The sequence below is a fragment of the Canis lupus genome, chromosome 25 (assembly GCF_048164855.1).
Source record: "Canis lupus baileyi chromosome 25, mCanLup2.hap1, whole genome shotgun sequence".
NCBI classification, from domain to species: domain Eukaryota; kingdom Metazoa; phylum Chordata; class Mammalia; order Carnivora; family Canidae; genus Canis; species Canis lupus.
In genome coordinates, this window is record NC_132862.1 from 5,022,626 (window position 1) to 5,043,320 (window position 20,695).

The 20,695-nt window shown below is 56.1% G+C and overlaps 1 protein-coding gene across 11 annotated transcripts; it reads right to left on the bottom strand.

The window, feature by feature from the left end:
- Window positions 1-39: 39 nt before the first annotated feature.
- On the bottom strand, window positions 40-20,441 carry PRPF40B (pre-mRNA processing factor 40 homolog B). 11 transcript variants are annotated; one of them, XM_072798011.1, is made up of 26 exons: window positions 20,300-20,441; window positions 14,271-14,351; window positions 13,357-13,500; window positions 12,982-13,047; window positions 12,272-12,299; window positions 12,017-12,042; window positions 11,776-11,886; window positions 11,373-11,493; window positions 11,265-11,289; window positions 10,836-11,042; window positions 10,472-10,601; window positions 10,325-10,389; window positions 9,658-9,822; window positions 9,448-9,556; window positions 8,909-9,059; window positions 8,050-8,183; window positions 7,257-7,371; window positions 7,017-7,108; window positions 2,713-2,829; window positions 2,347-2,484; window positions 2,044-2,139; window positions 1,763-1,849; window positions 1,362-1,539; window positions 959-1,020; window positions 704-847; window positions 40-599 (listed from the first exon to the last, which is right to left on the bottom strand). In XM_072798011.1, the coding sequence occupies exons 1-26, from the start codon at window positions 20,300-20,302 to the stop codon at window positions 507-509; spliced, it is 2,688 nt and encodes an 895-aa protein (XP_072654112.1). In that variant the 5' UTR covers window positions 20,303-20,441; the 3' UTR covers window positions 40-506. The 11 variants fall into 11 exon arrangements, 10 of the variants coding, with proteins under 10 accessions (XP_072654112.1, XP_072654116.1, XP_072654114.1 ...); XM_072798015.1 differs by lacking the exon at window positions 20,300-20,441 and adding an exon at window positions 19,668-19,971; XM_072798013.1 differs by lacking the exon at window positions 20,300-20,441 and adding an exon at window positions 19,645-19,971.
- Window positions 20,442-20,695: the final 254 nt, after the last annotated feature.

Here is a 20,695-nt window from a genome sequence, read left to right on the forward strand (position 1 = left end):
CCCCCAGCATGCCCCAGCAGTGATGGAGAAGACAAGAGCCACTGGCCATATTATAAATATTATTTAAAAAACAAAACCAAAACAAAACAAAACACGGATACACGGGGTCTCAGGGCTGAAAGAAGGAGTGGCGGGGCCCAAGGCCCCAGGCAGGCAGGAGCAGGCACTGACACTAGAGGCTAAGGACCCCGCCTGTCACCAGCCTGTCGTTCTCCCCTCGAGGCCCCTTCTCGCGTCTTTCCTACTGGCACCACCCCTCCACGTGGCATACCAATCTCCGATCTCCGGTCCGGGGTGAGGGCAGGGACTACACTAGTTGCCTGGGAAGCGGGGGGCCCTTGAACACCACGAGCAACCTTGGGAGGTGCTGGCGGCGGTGTGTCGGGGTGGGGTTACTTGAGGACAGGTGGGCACGGACCAGACCGAGAAAGGAGTCTAGCGCAGGTGGCGAGGGTGACCTAGGCCCCACGGCCCCACACAGACCCGAGGCAGAGCAGCTCGTCGGGTCACTGGTGGTCATCCAGCTGCTGCAGGAGCGTCCGCCGCCGTCTTTCCAGCTCGCCCTCGCTCAGCTCGCTCTCTGACGTGTCCCAGCCCGTCTGGCGGAGCAAAGGCACAGCTCACCCACAGCCTGCCCGGGGGGCCACGGAGGCCTGCCTGGAGGGGGTGCTGACTGGGCTGGGGTCGGGCGCCCGCTTCTCACCTTCTCCTTCTTGATCCCAAAACCTGGGGAACGGTTAGGGACTTCCGCCCGCCGGAGCTCCCTGTCCTTGTCCTGTTCGGGTTCTTTCTCATCACTCTCCTTGCCAGCCTTCTCCTCGGGGTCTGTCTCGCTCTCAGGACTGTTCTGTAAGAGCCCAGAGCCCGCCTGCTCAGTTCCTGTGAAGGACAACCCGGGAGGCGGCTGGAGAGCTCTCAGCACAGCAGGGCCCTGGGCAGAAGGCCCTTCTCTACGCACCGACTTGTGTCTTCTCTTCTTAGTTTTCTTTTTTGGTTTCTTGGCTTTCCGAAGGCCGTGATCTGGAGATAGAGAAAAATGCCCCTAAGTCCCGCGGGAGGAGGGCGGGCTCACTTGTCTCCCTGCTCTCGTCTGCACTCTTCAGACAGGGAACTATCTGAGAAGTCTCCTCAGCCCAGTTCTCCTTCGTCCTCCCAGTTCCTGGCCGGGCAGGGGAGGGGAGGGGAGGGCGGGGCAGGGCAGGGCAAAGCCAGACAGGGGAGGGCAGGGCAGGGCAGGGCCGTGCAGGGCACGGCAGGGCAGTTCTTCCTACTGCGGTGGATGCAGGCCTCCCCATCCACTCCACCCCCGGGCCGCTGCCTCCTCGAGGCTGCGTCGACTTCTCCAAATGCCGACGGCTCACCTGATCCAAGGAGGAGGCGAGAAGACGGGGAGCCCCGTCCTCCAAGGGCAGCACCCCCACTTTCAACAGAATCAAGTGAGGACGAGGGCTCAGAGCCTGACTCCGAGGGGTTCCGCCTTCTCCGCTTGGGGGGTCGGAGAGACGGCGGGGGCAGCTCCTCCTCTTCCGACTCGGAGCCCTGGGCAGATCAGCAGATACCTGTCAGCGCACAGGTTCCCTGGCCTCCAGAAGCCCTCAAGTCTGGGAACTGGGGACAGAGAGGAGGATCCAGGGCCACAGGAATTTTCAGATCTCGCTCCAAGGTGAGGTGAGGTGAGGTAGGGAAAAACACAAGAAACGTGACTCCTGTTTCCCGAAGGATCCAGCCACCCCCCTCCCATCGCCTCTGCCCACCAACTCACTGAGGGCGAGCGGGAACGCTTCCGATGGTGCTTCTTGCCCTTTCTGCCGTGCTTCCGGCCTTTGGTGTGAAGGTGCTGGCATTCAGTCTGCAGAGGCAGAGGGAGGGGTGAGGAGGGCACCAGGGCTAGCCACAGGAAGCGCCCTGCACCCGAAAATCTGGTTTCGCCTCCTGTCCAGCGCCACTGCCACACGGCAGGGAAGGGAGAGCCCGACGGGCAGGAGGCCGCACTGGGTGCTCACGAGCTGGGACACGCGTGGGGGGAAGGAAGCCCTGCCTCACCTCCAGTACCTGCAGGAACTCCCGGAAGAGCCGGATCCGCTCCGACTCCAGGGTGATCTGCTCAAAGGCTGAGTCGCACACAAAGCGCTCACGGACCTTGAACGGGAGAGCACTGCTGATCAGACCAGCCCCGGCAAGGCACGGACGCCGCCATGAGCACAGGGCAGGGCTGGGGCAGAGGAAGGAAGGGAGCCGGAGCTGGCCGCGAGCTGCGCCATGACTGGGGCGGGCCCCGGTGGTGGAGAAGCACCGCTGCCCTCAGGACTGAGGGGGTGGTGTGTGGTGCCAGGCTGCGGCCCTGACCTCTTCCCAGGCAGTGCCCAGCTCCAGGGCCGGCACGGCCTGCCTCAGCATGCTCCGGAAGGCAGCCTCCCGGCGCCGCATCCTTCGCGCCTCCTCCTTCTCCCGCTCTCTCTCCCGCGCCTCTGCTTTCTCCAGCAGCTGAGGAGAGAAAGCACGCGAGGCAGGGTCACCGGGAGGGCGGGTGTCCAGGCCCCACTCAGGCATGCTGTAGGACATGGGAAGCTGGGGTCTGGGCTCCTGCCGCCATCCCCGGAACGGGGTGAGGAACAGCACACTGGGGCAGTGCGTGAGAAGGAATGGAATGAGACACGGGATGAGTTTAAGAATGGAGCCCTGGCTACAGCCCCGCCCCGCCCGGCCCCTCACACTATTGAAGGTCAGCTTGATGTTGCCTGCGTCCAGCGCAGCAGCCCTCTTGTCAAAGCTTATGACGTGGGCGAAGTCCTCAAAGGCTGTGTTCACCTCCACGCAGAAGCCCCGGTCCTGTGGGCACAGCGGCGCATGAAGCAGGGGCCACTGCGGGCCTGAAGCCTGAAGCCGGCCTCCAGGGCAGGCAGACGGGCAGACTACAGGAAGCTCTAGAATCCCCCAGGCCCCAGAAGAGACCCACAGGACTCAGACGCACTTCTGAAACCAGGTTGTCCTCACCATCTGACGATTGAGCCTCCCACGCCTGCCCTTGGTCTGGACGCACAGGGAGCTGAGGGGGGCACTGGATCACAAGGAGCGCGGGGAGCAGGGTGTGTGCACCACGTCTGCTGACTGACGCCTGAGTTTCTCACAATTAATTCTTTGTTCCTTTGGCTTAAGGCTGGGCCCCACTTGGGCCCTCCTGCTGCTCAGTAACTTCCCCACGTTCTCAGTCAACATCTGCTGGTCCCGTCCTCTGGCTTATTTCGAGTGCTTACTATGGTGCCAGGTACCGTGCTGAGTGTGTCACACACCTGGTCTCTCTCTTAATCCTCAGCATCGAAAATTTAAGCCTAAGTCCTGGCCTCCTAATTTTGTGTGGCAAGAGAAACCAAGGTTCGGAGAGAGGAGAGCACTTGCCCACAGTCTCTCGGCTAATACGCAGTGGACGCAGAACTCTACCCCAGGTCCTTCTAGCAACGAAGCCCACAGTTGGAAGCACTACACCCACAGATCCCGTGGCCCTCAGGTGTACAACTCCAGAACACTATTAAAAACACCTCCGCTTCTCGAAACACCCTGGGCCAGGCTCAGAGCTTGTCCTCTACGCCTCCCAACACCTCAATAAAGCAGAGGCTTAGGGAAGTTACCACACGTGGCCCAAGTCGACCTGGTGAAAAGTGGAGCCACTGGAGTCTGAGTCAGTGGGGGCGGAAGCCCGGTTCCACTCGCCTCCCTCCACACGGCACTAGTTTGCTCTGGCCTTCCCACCCATGGCAGAGCGAGCTCTTCTTTTTTAAGTTCTTACTGTAATGCCAGTTAGTTAACATACAGTGTTGTATTTAAGTTTTCAGATCTGTAATGTGGAGAGCACGCTCTTCTCGTGTATTCCAAGAGCACTTCCTCAACCTACGCTCAGGTTCCTCTCAGACCCACCAGTCTCTGTCAGGGAACCCAAAGCTTCGATCCCACCTCTCCACTGGCTCCTTCCGTCAAGCTCACACCTCGCTTAACTGGGAACATCCCCGTCCCCTCTGTGGTCACCTTCCTCAAGCTAACAACCCATGCTGCTTTTCCTTTGTTTCAAAATCTTTAAATGCAGCTTAAAGGAAAACAAATTAACATGGAGTGAGCCTACTATACGCAAGACGCTTTACAAATATTACCACTTCTCACAACCGTGCGCATACGTTACCCCTGTTCTACAGATGAGGAAACGGAGGCTCACACATTATATAACTTGCAGAGATCTCAACCAATAAACACTCTAAGGTCTGTGCTGTAGCCACTCGTCCCTCTTTATGGACACGGCTTTCCTAAAAGTGCTCACGTCCCCATAGACAACTCTAAGGGCCCCTTCCTGGTCCCCACTTGACTGGTCCTTGTACCTGGTGCTGCTCACTTCAACTGCCCTCTTGTCTCTCTGACCTCTTTTCCTGCCTCTCTTGCACGTGCTAGTTCCCCGGAGAACAGCACTTGGTCTTTTCCATCTACACTGTCCCTAGCCATCCCAGCCCTCCCTCCATCCTGATTTTCAGACCCATAATAGACTATTTCAAAGAAACTTCTAATTTAGCAGACCCCAAGAGAATTCATTCCCTGTGAGCCACCTCTGTCCCCACCCCCATGGATCTCCCAGGCCAGATCTCCTGGCTTCCAGCTGTTCCAAGTCCAGGGCTCTTTGCATTATCCTATGGGGTGAGAGGCGCCCTCACAGTCTCCCGGGGTAGTGGATGATCACAGGAACTCCTGGGCTCATCAGCCTTCCACAGGCAGGAGCCCAAAAGGGGGAAGAGGTAGGGACCTGTCTAAAGAAGCCCCTTTCTCAGGAGACGTGGAGAGACAGCGAGGACAGGATGCCTACAGGCCTGTCAGCAGGACCAGCCATTCTGTGGCTAAAATGTAAGCATCCAATAAAATTTAGCTCTCCCGGGATTAGATATTTATACTTCACATGGTTATCCTATTTAAAATATGGCATTTGCTTCATATTCCTCCCTGCCCCAGGGTACTTTTCAGACTAATTCCCCAGATAGAATTCCTATTTTTCTCCATCCCTGTTCCTGAATCCTCACAAATGGTACCATCCTCCTCCTCCACCAACTTCAACTCACTCCTCCCTTGCCCTCCATTTCACACACACAAAAATCTGTCCATTCAACTTCTGAGTGACTATCCTCCTGATTTTAAACTTTTTTTTTAACAGCAGAAACATTTTTTCAACAAAAATTCTTATGTAAAACCTCCATATATAAAAGAAAAGCTGCTGTACTGAAAACCAAAGGAAGGAGTATAAAATCCCCTCCTTTCTTGTCCCAAGGCACCCCTGAAGAAACCCGGGGTGTGGGAAGGGTGTCTCAGAAAAATAGAGATGGAGCACCACAGCCCTCCCTCATCCGCTGCCCCTGCTGCCCCTGCCGAGCTCCTCTGCCACCTAGGTTACCTCCTGTCTGGCCTCCTTTCTCCCCTCCTGCACCTCTAACCCGTACCCCAGAGTCCTGCGCTGCTCCAACTTTTCTACCAAAGGGCCCTAATGGCAGGGGAGAGAGCCTGGGGCTGAGTCAGAAGAGGATGGCTCAAGCTCAAAATCAGTTTGAATCACTTGCCAGTAAGACTTTTCAGTGTCCCGAGGCTTTGTCCTACCGCCATCCATCCCCTAGGACACAAGCCCTTGGTCTGAGAGGTGTGACTCTACACTGACCCTGTGCCTCTTCCAAGACATCATCTGACTGTATCATTCCCTGGCTCCCTGTACCTTACAAGATAAAAATCCAAATTTCTTATTTTACCATTCAAGGTATTTTACACATAGGGTTCTACTTCCAAACTGGGGCGTAGGGTTCCAGGGAAACCGAGGAAGCCACGGGACAGTATGGCCTGTCCTACCTAATGGTAAGGAATTTTAAAACACTAAGTTTACATTGAACAGAGAAGTAATATGGTAGTAAGATGCAACACCCAGATCTGTAAGGCAAGACACAAGACTTCTAGAAAAGTAAGTGTTGTGTGTGCAAGTGGGACATTCCTAGCTTTGTTCTCATCCCAGGTACCCAGTTACTCTCCCTTGGAACTAGGTGTGTGCTGGTGGAAAGTAACCCCTTTGTCCAATGAGGAAACTGAGGCTCAGAAAGCTTAAAAAGTCTGCCAGAGGCCACACAGCTAGCAAGTGGTTAAGCGGGCCTCATATCCCGAGCAGCCTGCCCGCACAGCGCTGCCCCTAACTGCGGGGCGTGTCTCCTCCCCAGGGCCTTTGCATGCTCTTCACTTCCACAAACGAATACACTTCCTCTTTGTTTTTTTTCCTTCTGAAACACAAGGCTCTCTCACTGCAATAATCCTTTATCCGCCTCTGATGGACAGAGACTTGGAGAACTCTCTCTCCAGCTTAAGATAAGTCATGTATGTGCCTGAGCTGAGGGAGCCGCTGCCACGCCAGAGCCGTGGCGGGAGCGGTGAGGACAAGGATGGCGTCACAGCCTGAGCCCACTGAATGCCTTGCGAAACCAGCCCAGCTTAAGAAAAGTTGAAGACCCAGATTTTTATGTACAATCTCCTAAGTTCTAAAACGTTAGTGGCCAATTTGGAATTTTGCTAAAATGCTGTACGGGCCAGAAGGAACACGTATCCACAAGCTATCAGTTTGTGATGAGCCATGCCCCTTGCTCCTCAAACCTGCCATGCCCTTCCCACTCCCTTGCTTCTGCTCCTGTCATACCCTGTGCCCATGACCTCCATCCTCCCCCACCTACTTCTTCTTAAAGGCGTAGTTCAAATGTCAATTCTTTTGATTCTTGTCTCTGTAACAGCATTTGCCCCTCTGTGTAATAGGTGTCATGTTTCTATTCCTACTAAGCCATGAGCTCCTTATGGACAGAAATTGTATCTTTCCGTGTCCCAGGAGAACAGCTAGGGATCGTAGTGGATATCTGCTGAAGTGAGCTACAACGCTCCTGCAGAACGGGACTTATCAGGGAGTCCTGTCTAGAGAGTATGCCCTGCACCCAGTCTGCATCCATCCACAACCCTGGGCCTCCCCTCACCTTAAGGATGTCCTTAATGATCTTCTTCTCATCATGGAATCGTGCCTTCAACTCTTCCACATAGAACTTGAACAAGTCCAGAGGGGTGGAGCCTGCGGGGGAGGGAGGGAGGGGGGCCTGGCGGGCGGCAGCTTCCCGAGGCCTGGGGGTAGGGTCGAGGACAGGACCAGGGAGTAGGGGTGTAGAGAGGCTGGCAGGGCAGGAAGCCAGGCCAGAGGAAGGGGAGCCTGGCTGCCTTACCCGGCTGGCCCAGCATGTTGGCAAAGCGGACATCGGTGCTGACCGCTGGGTACAGCTCCATCCAGGTGGACATAGAGTGCAGCTGCCCTGTCTCGTGCAGCTCGTCCAGGAAGGTCTGAGCAGAGAGAGGCCAGTTATAGGGCTAGTGAGACACGGAGAGGGGCCAGCCAGAGACTGGGGAGGAGGAGAGGGGATGGATGGGAGAGGGAGGCCGGGACAATTCAGACTGAGGAAACGCAGGCAAAGGAGGCAGAGATGAAGAGATGTAGATGGGGAGGCAGAGAGCAGTGAAAACAGAGAGAATGCAAATACAGAGAAGGATAGACTCAAACGAGACAAGGAGCAGAAAAACAGAAACTTGTCTGCAGCCTGTCCTTCCTGTGGTTTGCTCTCAGCTTCCCAATGTGTTCCGGCTAAGAACCCCCACCATATCACCTCTGCCGCCACCTCCAAGCTGTGTGTGCTGCAGGATGAGCTAGCTCTGCCTATCGAGCTCCCCGCAGAAGGGAAATGAACTCGGCTAAGCTCCTAAGCTGTGCCTTTAGGGTGCTCTCTGCTGGCAGTTTCTGGGTGGTGCATACATACAGCCTCCCTAGAGGAGCTTGGCCCAGAGTTGAGGGGACACAGCAGGAGCTGCAGGCACAGAGCGACCTTGTGGAGGAAGCACACGACTGGGCAGAGACAGAGCACAAACGGCCTAGCTAAGAGGAGGCAGGGCGCCAGGGCCCAGGCAAAGAGGTCACGGTCTGGCGCGAAGCTGAGCTCCTATCCAGCGGGCGGGTGACAAAGGTACCTGGAAGGCCTCCCGGTTCTTGCGTTGCTGACGCCGCTCCCGAAGGCGGGCTCGCTCCCGCTCCTCCTCCTCCTCCCTCTCCAAAGCTCGGATGTGCTCCTCAAAGCAGATCAGTGCATCTTCCTTGTCCATGTCTAAGCACAGGGAAGAGGCTCAGCTGGCACCACATCGGTGGGACACCCTCCCTCCCAGACCCTGGCACCCCTACTGTTCAAGGATGCTGCCTCAGTAGGTGCCAGGGTCACCCAGAATGGTGGAGCCAGAGGAGCAGAGGCCTCTGTGGGAGAGGAGACTGGAATGGTGGTTCTGGAGGAGGGTTCATTAATGTACGAGAAAAAAAATTAGCAAGTATTCAGCCCCTGTGAATTCACTTACTGGAAGTAATCTTATGAAACCAATAATCTTGCGATCTGAAATTTTATGTTCTATGGAATCAATCCGGCTTTGATGAAGGTTCCAAAGGTAAATTTCTGATTTGTCAGTGACTACAGGCCAACAACAGCTCATCAGAACACACATGACCAGCTGTGGTCCATAGCACCACAACAATTTAAGACCATATTCAGATGAGTTCTAAAAATCATCCTTCTCTCCTGGTCATCTGACACCTATCCCAGAGCTCTTCCTCCAAGGACACAACGTCCAGGTCAACAGTGGACCCCAGAGGGAGGAAGAGGGTACCCCAGCGTTCTGGGATCACCAGAGTCTGGAGAGATACAGGGATTGAGTGAGTGCTGAGGACCCTTGGATGTCCAGGAGGGCAGGAAGTGCAGAGGGGAGCGGTATGAGGCAGGCTCCGGGGCCCCAGGTCAATGAGGAAAGGGGAAGGGACAGGCAGGAGTGGAGAACCCGGGCTTACTCTGCAGCTGGTGGTCCTGAGCAAAGCTGGGGTTATCCATGAGGTACTGCTGGGCCTGGGACCATGTAGTTTGGAAGTTGACACTACTCATCCCATCCAGGATGCTCTTCAGGGCCTGGATGTTGCGGCGCCGGAGCTGCTTGGCTTGTTCCTGAGGAGCCACAGTGTGAGGGTCAGGGTGAGGTAGGGCAGGTCAGAGATGAAATTCAAGTGGGCCTGGGCAGAGGAGCATTTGGGGCAAGGCAGGTAGCTAGGTGAACCCTAGGAAGACCAGACTCAAGACCTTCACATCCCTGGAAGGGGGAAGGAGCACCGGCTCCAGACCAACCCCGTACAGATGCCTTCCTGCCCTCCCACACCCAGGTTGCAGGCCCAGCGCAGAGATGGGCGGGGGGGATGTGCAAGTGCCACGCCAGCTTCCCAGGAAGGAGCTGAGGGCCTGGAGAAGTGGGGAAGTGAATGGCCGGGGTCCACAGGGATGCAAAGATACGAAGACTCTAAAGTGAGACGGGTTGACTGATCCAGCCAGTGACTGTTACCTTCTCCTTCTTTGCCAGGAAGAAGAGGACATCATCATAAACCTCTTTTCGATCCCTCTCAGGGACCACAGCCCACACCTCCAGCTCCCCAAAGGTCTGTTCTGCTCGCCTGTGGAGCATATGGGCTGTGGGTAGGCAGGCAGGGGACAGAGACCCTGGGCCCGTGCGTTCTTGGGGTTCCCAGGCCCCGCCCCAGCCCGGCCCCCTGACCGGTAGCGGGTGGTGGAGGTCATGCGTTCGTGCTGCTCCAGGAAATGCTGCAAGGTCTGCTTGGCCTCCTTGGCCCTTAGCCGGGCCTCTTCCTTCTCCTCCTTCTCCCGCTGCGCCTTGTAGGCATTGAATGCCTGCTTTTTCTCACTCAGTTTGGGCAAGGCACTGGGGTGGAGAGGGTGGGAGCAGGGTGGGGGCAGAGGAGTCAGCCTGAACCACCCCGCACAGCCCACCGAGCAGGGTCGAGGTACACAGAACTGAGTGAGGGGTCCATGCACGGGCACAGCAGGCTGCAGGGAGGCGAGACGCGTCTCTGGGATGAGGCAGTGAGGGGAAGACACTGCTAACGCTGGGCCCTTTTGCTCTGGGATTCTCAAGGTGCAGTCAGGCCTCCACCCTATCCAGCCCCCTCAACCCCAATTAATTCAATTCGAATCAATTCAATTCAACAAGCATTTATTGAAGGTCTCATGTCAGACACCTTTCCCCCCCTCCTCCTGGAGGCCCTCCAGCTTCTCCTTCCCCTGCATCCTTGCCCTTCTATCACTCTCCTGACTCGGGTCCCCTTGGGGCCAGAGTGTTGAGCTGGGGCTTCTCAGGGAGGCCCTGGCCCAGCTGCTCTCACACACGCGGTCTGGAGGGCCTGGCTCCCTCTGCCCAGGCCTACCTGTAACGGGGGTCGGTGACCACCATCTTCATGGCCTGTTCCCACGAGGCATTGGAGGGGACAGCCTAGAACGGAGCAGGCAGGGGTCATGGGGCCTGCCCCCCTCCAGCCCCCTCCAGGCCTACCCTGGGAGCCCCACCCCCGCACCTTGTCCCTCAGCAGCTCCTTGAAGGCCTGCTTTGCCTTCTCCCGGTTGCTCCAACTGAGGCCAGACCTCTCTGGTTCTGGCTTTGATTCCTCTTCCTCCTGCTGTGGTGGCTGATGCTGTCCAGCAGCACTGGGGGGCAAAGGGGGCTCAGCCACAGCGCCTCCCAGTCCCCACAGCTTTCAGTGCCCTATGTGATCAGGGGTAGGCCACCCTCTCCTGGCTCCCCAAAGCAGCCCTCTCCTGCCCTGCAGAGGCCAGGCCCAGATCTTCACACCCTTCCCCACAGGCCTGGCAGAAGTCAAGGGTGGAACCAGGCTGGGAGCTCGAGGTCCGCATTTGGAATGCCTCGGGGGCAGCCCTCACCTGCTGGGGCCCTCCTCCGGCTGCTGCAGAAACCCCTGCTCCACAGGCTGGGCAGCCTCTGACATATCGCAATCTTCACTCCCACCTGGCTCAGGCTCTAGAAGGCCCAGGGGCAGAGGGGTGGGGCCAGGCGGCCCAGGCGGGGGCTCAGGCTGGGGCTGAGGTGGCTGCGGCTGCAGTATCTGGGGCTGCTGCTGCTGCTGTTTCCTGCAGGTGGGCCGGAAGGGCAGTGTCCAGGAGTGGAGCAGAGAGGGGACAGCCAGGGGACAGCTGGTCTCTCGATCCTGCGAAGGACTGCGGCCAGAGCAGACCACTCCACGAGGAAACTGAGAGCTGGCTTGTCCACTGAGCAGGGATCACGCAGAGAGGGTCTGCTCCCACCCCTCAGGTGGCCCCAAGTACAGGTGGACAGACGGGCGAGTCACTCACCCTGCAGCCTCTTGTTTGACTAAAGCTGCAATGGGAAAAGATACCATGGTCACAGGGGGGCCAGAGTCACCCCCCAGAACCACAGCCCAGACCCCACCTCCTCCTCACCCTCCAGGTCATCCAGGTCCTTGGGCCGGGTCCAGCGAGACTCCTTACTCTGGTTGTTATAGTAGTAAGGTTTGCCCGTGTCTGACTTGTACTCTTTCCAGGGACACTGGGACAGCAGCAACTGCAAGAGGTTGGGTCAGAGGATGTCAGTTGGCTGGGCACGCCCTCTAGCTACAGCTGGGGGAGCTCAGGGGATCCAGTGAGTAGGGAGTTGTTAGCTACCACCTGGCCTGGCTCAACAAGGGGGAAAGGAGACTTCCTGAGATCCTAGGGAGGCTGGGGGAGTGGTCAGGGATCTTGGGATCAGAGGAACCATGTGTGTGGTTAAAGACTCAGGGGGAGGCCAAGGACTTGGAAGGGACGGGGCAGCCGAAAGGAAGGGCCAGAAAGCCCCGCTCAGGACCTCTGCCTTGGACTTGAGCACGCTGGGCTTCTCCCACACGGACTGCTTGTCGTCAGCATTGTAGTAGTAGATGCGCCCGTCAGGGGCCACATGCTCACTCCACAGGGCCCTCTGGGGAGGGCACAGAACGGTGGTCAAGGCCCCTTCCCCAGAGCTTCTCCTCCTTACCCCAAAGATTGAACCGTCAGCCCCCCAACTTCCAGCTTTTCTACCCAGAGACCCCTGAGCTAGAAGAACTCACCGGAGGGCCTGTCCCAGCCACAGCAGCTAGAAAAGAAGCCAAGGGAAACATTAAGTCCTTGCCCCGACCCCCATCTTATCCCACCTATTCCTCCCCTACTCCATCCCCATTAAATATCCCCTGGTCCCATCAACATCCCAGGCTCCCTGGCATCCCAACAGGCATGATCCAGGGTGGGCTCTAGTCCATGGTCCCCTCTCCCCTGTACCCCCCCAACCTCCGAGCCTGGGGGGAGCAGACCCCCAGAAGACTCACAGCTGGCTGTGTCCGCACCCGGAGCCGTCTGCCGAAGAAAGAGGAGGGGGAAGGGTTGGGGCCAAGCCCAGTGGCCCCCAGGACCCAGGCCATGGGGGATGAAGAAGCAGGCCAGGCCAGGATCCATGTGTCCTGCTCCCAGGGACCTCTGCTCCCTAACAGGCATCCCCCACCCTCTGGGGCTGTGGCTAGAGGATCCTAGGGGGAACTGCACAGCAGCTCCGTTCTCGGTTTGCCTCAAGTGAGAGTATTTTGTGGAGTCAACCTCCAAGGCCCCTCTTCCACAGTGGATGCCAAATGCTACATCCTACCCAGACTCTACTACACTGAGCAACGGCACAGGAAGGCACGGGGAGACCCGCGGGTGCTGTTGCTACCTCCAGAGACAAAGAAGTGACGAGGGAACTGTATTCAAGTGTCTGCAGTGCTGGCTCTGCAAGGGTAAGCAGTGTACCATGAACGTGTTCCTTAAGGGAGCTGGGCCCAGTGAAGAGTAACAAGAGAGAATGTACATGCCTTTGGGAAGGAGTGAGAAACTCAAAGAGTGGAGCATGTGGCTGGAGAGGAGGACTTGAGTGTGGGGAGGCGCTGCCAGGCCCAGGATGCATCCGATGACAAGAGGGAAAGAATGGAGGCCATATCCCTGTACTCCAAGTCAGACCCACAGGGCTGCAGGGCACAGCCTGCTTCCTGCCGGCCCCAGTGCTTACCGCTGCGGTGACAGGCACCGCTGGCATCAGCATTCCTGGCATCATGGGAGGTACCATTCCTGGTATCTAGGGATACAAAGAACACAAAAAACAGCTACTAAAGTGAGAGCAGGTGCAAGCAAGGCAGGCTCCGGAGAGATCCCGCTGGGGGCCATGAGCTACACACGGGCACCCCCTCAGACAATCCCCAGGCTCTGGGCGCTCAGGCTAGCAGGAGAACGTCCTCTAGTCATTCAGCAGTCGAATCTGCATGGGCCGAGCCAAGCGCGGCCCTTCTCTCCCTACTTTTTCAAGTCCAGATGCCCACTCTCACCTCCGCCCCCCCCACTGGACACCCGGGGTTTTCTGTGGCACTACTGGAGGAGAGAGGATTACCTGCGTGAGTGGCGGTGGTGCCCCCATTGGTGGAAGCATTGGGGGCATGATGCCGGGGGGCATCGGGGGGATGGCTGGTGGTCTCTGACTCATGGGGGGCAGTCCCATCGGAGGAAAGGGTGGGGGGATTCCTGGAGGAGGCATCTGAAAGTGAGGAAAGGAAGGGATACTGAGCAGGGAAGACACGATCTTAGACTGCCAGGGAACACCCGCCTGTCTCCCGCCCTTTTCAGCCCTCCACTCCAGTTCTGAGGCAATTCCAAGGCTTCAGTTCGAGAAGCACAAAGCATGAAACTGCCTGCTCCTCACCACTGAGAGAGATGGGGGGAGGGGCGGGCTTCTGGGTCTAACAGGCAAGCACACCGCTTCTTCAGACGTAGGGAAGGGAGAGGGAAAAGTCTAAGTGCCACCACCAGACTGTGGCTGGAAGGCTCCATCTCTTCAGCGACTCTCCCCAAAGAGGCCCCTCAGAGGCAGGGCCAGAAGGCAGCATCCCAGGTACCCAAATGCCCCAGTCCCCTGCCTCCCATCCCTTTTGCTCCAACTCGATGACCACCAGCTGCTATGTCAGCCTGACTTCTGTGGCACTTTGAAAGCACAGAGAAGGAGTAGTGAAAGAGACAGGCGGCCCCACCATGCCCTCACACTAGCAGGGTCTTTTCCCTTCCACTTCTCCTACCCCAGCCCCAATGTATCCCAAGGATGAAAAGACAAAGGGGGAGCTGTCAACTTTATGGACTGGGAGCAGCAGCTCCTCCCACCCCAATGCCCAAGCAACACCACCCCTTTTCCAAGGGCAGTAGAGGGGGCGTTACACAAAACCGTGCTGGCGATGCAGCAGTGCTAGGGACTGGGAAGTGGGGGGGGGGGTGCAGGCTGGAAAAGCCAAGCCCAGGGAAAGACATAAAACTTACGAAGGGTGGTGGCATCATGGGGGGCCCCGGTGGGAAGGGGGCAGGCGCTGCTGGGGGCCGGGGACCAGAATCGGGAACCGACTGTTGAGGGAGAGAAAAGTCATAGGACCCAGGATGGGCAAAGAGATGGGCTTTTGCAGAAGGGAAGCAGAGCGGTGAGGATGAAAAAGGAGCACAAAGTTCAGAGGAAGGGTCTCCTGGCCCAGTTTCCTGCCCAGCTCCGAGTGAGCCCTGGCTAGGTCTGCTCTCTTCCACCATCCGAGAGCCAGCCAGCCGTGCCCCTTCGGTGTTGTCTTTATCTTGCCAAAGCCACAGAAAAGATGGAGGCGGCTGTACCACAGGCACAGTCTGGCTCTTGCTGAGGCTTTTCATCCATTCTCCCATCTGTGGGCAAGGCTGTACTTCCCTCAAACCTTCAACAGAGGTCTCTCATTCCCAAAGCAGACCTCTTGTCCCATCCCCCTCCCTGAATTCACCCGGTTAGATTCAACCCCAAAGCTCTCTAAACCTAGTCACCAAGTCTGCTTAAGCACTAGCCTTGCTCTCTCTTCACTGTGGGGAGGGCTCCCCACAACTCACTCGCTCACTCTTTGACACCTCCCACTCCCCATCATCCCCTCCTCTACAGTTCTACTGCCCCGCCCCTACAGATCCCGAACTCCTCTCCCTGAGGCGGAGACTATGAACAGCCTAGATCTCCGGGTCCTCCGCCTACTGGCTGCCACATCCCATTCCTCAGCTGTTGGCTTCAATACCGCTCGCTCCACCAAGCCTTCTGACTGGTGAATTTATTCTCTAATTCTCTTCTTAGTTTCCTGGTGTATAGTTTCATAATTATTACACTTCCCCTTACTAACATGTCATAACGTTTCATGAGGACAAGGATCGTGTATGACTTGTTGAAAGTTGGACTCCTAGTACCTGCCACGGTGTCTGGCACATAATGGGTACTCAATAAATATTGAATGAATGCAAGAAGGAACAAATGGAGGAACAAACACTCACAATTCTAAAATTTCACCCTATAGATATAGCCCCACATGGTCAAAATGATGTGTATACGTTTCCATTCCAGCATCGTCGTAAAAACAGAAGACTGGAATCAGCCTAAATATCCATCACTAACTAACTATGAAAATTACACACAAATAGAAAATGGAATACTATGTAGTCAAAAAATGAAGAAGCTTGTCTTGATAGGAGCAATCTCTAAGATACATTAACGAGTGGAAAAAATGCAAAGTACAGCAAAGTGGGATCATTTGTATGAAAACTGGAGAAAAGATGACATACAAGACAGAAACCAGCAGCAGGGGGGCTGAGGTGGGGAGACTTCACACTGTACGTATGCCCTTTTGTAACCTTTGAATATGCATCCACGTGACTATATTACCCATTCAAAAAAAAAAAAACAAACACTTTTCAAGTGAACTAAGGCTTGGAGATGTAGCTAAAAAGCCCTGCCTTTCCTCCTTTTTGCATGAAGGCTAGGGGGTGTTAGGGAGTTCTAGGGAAAGGTGGTAGGTGGCTAAAGAGAAGTTGCCCAATTTCCCTACTTCCCCAATGACCCCTGTGCTGAGAAGGCTCAGCATGTGAAGATGCTTTCTAATCTGTACCTCTAGTAATATCTGTCCTTCCTCTTTTCCCACCCATCTTCTCCTAAGGAGAGAAGTGGAGAAGCCACATTATTCCACCTTGAATCACCTTTCTCAGTGTTCAACTACTCTGGCCCCGTATTCAGACCTGCTCCTGCCCCAAGTCTGTCCGCGGCATGGAAAGTCAGAAGTTCATCAATATGGGAGGAAACCCAATTCTCTGGGCCACACTTAATCACCTCAAGCTGCCTCAGGATCCTCTCTGACCTCCCAGATGCTACATAACCATCTTTGTTTGGGTCCTGCCAGGATCCAGAGTTGCCTATCTGAGACTGGCACCACCGTCCATACGGCTGTCTAAGATAGAAACCCGTGAGTCATTCTCCACACCTCCCTCTTCCCTGTCAATATGTCACCGAGTCCTGCTAATTGTACCGCGTACACATTTCTTGAATCTGTCCACTTCTCTCCATTTCCTCCGCCATCCCCCCACCCCTCTTGTTTTCATCTGACCTTCTGTGGTAGTCTCCCCTCATCCACAAGCTCATCAAAATGCACCTCAGACCACGTTACTCCACGCTTAAAATTCTTCGATGGCTCCCACTGCTCTTAGGGTAGAGACCAAAACTCCTCCCCAAGACCTGGAAGGCTGTGGGAAATTTGCTTCCCAACTGCTTTGCCAGCCTCATCCCTGCTGAGTTTCTGGGTCTGTGCTCCAGCCACGCTCACCTCCTCTCGGTTCCCCGACATCAGGCATGCATCTGTGCCTGGCACCACTTCCTGCCAACGCCACACACCTAGCCTACAGGTCTCACGTCTGCCAGTCATCGCTTCCTCAGCAAAGGCCTCCTCCCAATGCAGTGGTCTAGGCTGTACCATGCACGCTCCCCTCTAGCAATTACCCACTGGAATTTTAGTTACTTGCACAATGTTGACGGTCCTGTTATTTTATGTGGCCGCTAATAAAAAACAAATGCTCCCACTTAAACTATGATACTCCACTGATTTTAAGATGTATCTTGACAAAAAAATTTAAAATGTGAGTGGAATCAATGAATTACCTGCTGCCTCCACTAGACCTTAAACTTTAAGCGGTGGGGATCTTGCCTGTTTTGGCTCACGCTGCTGTCCTATCCCCGGTGTATTTTCCTCACTGCCCCCAACTGCAACAGAGAAGGTGTTAGTATTTGTTGACTTAATGGTCTCGCAGGTCCCACAAAAACACAGCCCTTGGTAAGGCCTAGGAGTTATTCAGGGAACAAAGAATGTCGAGCTGGAGGGGACTCTGGCAACCACCCACGGCAGTCCCTTTCTCCGATGAGAAAACTAAGGGGAATTATCAGGCCCCGGCTCCACCATGGTCAGCGCCAGGACTGGCTCTAATCTACCCCTTCAGTATAGTCCGGCAGGAAGCAGGTCTGTTCTTTCACTCTCACATATTCCCCACCACCCATGTGCTTAAGTCAGCAAGGATCCAACCCTTCCTTGAGAACTCCCTATTGCTCGCCTTACAGAATCTCACCTAACAAAGTCTCAATATTAGGTGAGCCGCTCTTCTTGGCTCAGCCTGATTAAATGGCTTCCCTCCTCTCTGCACAGCAATTGTTAGGTTATGCCATGTGTTTCTCTTATTCCACTTTGTCTCTCACTTTGCTCAAGATGAGTCAATATTCCCCCCCTTCAGACTACCTTTATGATTATCCTCCACACATACACATACTCCTACCTCCTTGTGTCCCCAGGATAAATGCTGCACTACTTGGCACTGCTGACACACTACTCTGTGGATGCTGCTGGGTGTTTCCCACAGGACCGCTTGTCTCCCTACTCAGGAGGACATTTCTCTATATTCAGGGATTATGTTTTCTCCTTTTGAGCCTCCTCTTGAATGTCTAATCAGGGCCCTGCATGCAAAGTGCTGTGGTAAAATGCAGACTCATCCTTAACCTTATTAGATTTTTGCATACTGGAGTATCCTAAAACAGGCAAATGCGTACATCTATACACATGTGCCTGGGTACATTCGTATAAATTATCTGGGTAAAGGTGGCCTGTGATGAGACAGACAGCTTGGCTATCTGTACGGCTGGGGAAAGGGAACTAGAATCAAATACTGGCATGGAAAAGCCTAAATAATAAAAAAAAACTGTATATGACCATCTTTAACTTGGCCTATGTGCTGCCAAAGCGAGCACTGACCATCTTTAACTTGGAATGGAGACCGCTGGCCAGGATCCAGAGGCTGGACTGTTTTGGACAGTTCCCACAGAGGACAGAGCAATGGAATGAACATAAATTACCGTGAAACTTCCACAGCCCTCCCTTTGCTGAGCTTCCCCTGTGCAACGTGTATACTTTTCTTCCTGGAACACCCCTGCCCCTATCTCACTTGCAGCAGTGCCTGGAAAGCTTTGGGGCGAGACTGAAGTAACACATGTGACAAAGGGATATAGGAAAGGGGACTCAAAGAACAGATCCTGTGTCTTCTCTGGAACAAAAACACATCTCTGGGTTGGAGAGAGACGAAGAGACAATTGATCATCTGACCATCATGTGTTCACCTGGGCCACTGGAAGGACAGCCTCCCCTCCCGAAGGTGCAATCAATTTTTCTCAGCCTTCACATCTAAGTGGCATGTCAGAACTAAAGATTCAGACGAAAGAATAAAATGGGAAAAGAACAAGAATGGAGAGATGAGAGGGGGAGCATGGAAAGAGAGAACAGCTAACAACTAATATTTATTGAGTGCTTATTATGGGCCAGAAATCATGCCAAACATTCATTTAATCCTTGCAACCATCTCAAAGCTTATTACTGTCCCCATTTTATAAATTAAGAAACTGAGGTTCAGAGAAATTAGGTACTTGACCAATGTTCCAAGAAGGTTCTAAAGGATTAAAGGGCAGAGGCGGGTTTGGAATCCACGCAGCCTGACGCCCTAAGCCTGTGCTTTCAACTCCTCCACAAAGCTGTCTCTCAGCGAGGATGGTGGTGCCACAGCTATTCCTTACGGATTGGTGCTCCTGTTTTCTTGTCACCCCAATCCACACACAATCCTGAAATCCTCCAAGTGATTCCAAGGATGGCCCGGTCTGACTCACTCCCTAAAGGGATCTGTGTCCGAAAATGAAAACAGGAAGGCACACCTCTCAGAAAGAGTACCTATCATCAAAAAGAAAAACACCGTGGAGGCCAGAAGACCAGCCGATTACCCTGCGGTCTACCTTCACCTGCCACAGGTGACCCAAAGAGGCCCAGCCCTTCCGTTTTCAAGACCAATCCTAGTCCCCCCTCCTCCACACCTGCCTTCCTATAGTCATCCTACTCCCCCAAAGATACTGGCTGTCTTACTAGAAAATAGCTTCCACTGCTTCTCTCTGGTCCTGCCATCTCCTCAGGATGAAGACCTCATTCTGGTCTTCATTTACTTGGGGTAGGTCTCTTCCTCCTCCGCCACGTCCAGGGTTCTCCCTTCCCTCCAATAGGATTCCAGAGGCGCTGGCTAGCCCGCTGGAGGCTTTGTGCCGACCATCCCCCACCTCCCTGGGGATTTTCTGCGGCCCCAGCCGGGAGGCCTCGCCTCCATCTTCAGCCTGCTTTGCCCTGCTTGCCCACACCCGAGAACCCATTCTCCTGCACTCTTTCCTCAAGAACCACCCCATTCCGAAGCTCGAAAAGATCTGGGCTACCATTCTCACACATTTTCCTTGTGGGTTTTTTGTTTTTTTGTTTTTTAAACCAATGGGAAATCTGAGGCCCCAAGAAAGGTAGTGACTTGCCCAAGGTCACACGGAGTAGTTACACGGCGTGTTGGCGGCAGAGCCAGGGTTGGGACCAAGGGTCCTCTGCTTTCTCATTTCTTGGGACTATCCAGCACGAGGTGGGGGCCGAAGCCTCTCTTTCCTCAGGAGACAATGCCCCCTCCTCACCTCAGGAGACAATGCGGGGGAAATGGAGGAGGAGGTCCCCAGGGGGTTGTAGGAGGTATCCAGGGCTTCCGAAGGAAGCAAACGCTGGGGCCGGGGAGGGGCGTGTTGCACGCCGAACACCCTAGAAGGGGGACTGCGGCCCCCGGCTCTCCCCCGGTCCCTCGGTTCCCACATGCCCGCCCCCTCTCCTTTGCCGACCTTTCTCCACAAACCCACCAGGTCTCCTTCCCCTCCTCCTCCTCACCCCGTCCCGCAACTCCCGCTCCCCTCACCCCCCGCTCCCCCACCCCCGCCATCCTCCATCATGGCCTCCCCGCCCCTTCTCCCCCAAATCCCCGCTCCCCTCCCCCTCCCGGGCTCCTTTCCCTCACGCCTCAGGCCCCTCGCCCTCCCCCGGGGTCCCGGGGACCCCCGGCGGCCTCCCCGCCCCCCCGGCCCCGGCCCGGGCCGCCGGGGGCGCTGTGGGACCGCCCCGGGCCCCTCCACCCCCGCGCGGGGACGTTACCATGCCAGAGCCTCCGAGCAGCTGGGCCGGCTCGGCCCACCCGCCAGTAAGAGCCGCTCTGATTGGCCGGGCCGCAGCCGGGAGGGCGGGGCCGGTGGGGGGTCGCACCCCTTGGTGGCCGGGGCCCCGGTCGCGCCCGCGGACCAGCCCGGCCCTGCACCGGCCCCGAGCGCCCGGCCCGGCCCCGCCCCCGGCGCGGAGAGCCAGGCCCCGCCCCCGCGCCGCCAGGTCCGGGGCCCGCCCACGGGGGGCGGGGCGCCGCGGGCTCCGGACGCGCGGCCCGAGGCGCTGGAGCGCGCGCCGGCGGCTGCCCCGCTTCCCGCCCTGCCCGCCGGCCGCCGCCGGACCCGGGCCCGCCGCTCGCTCCCGGCACCGGGGGCTGGACCGACGTGTCGT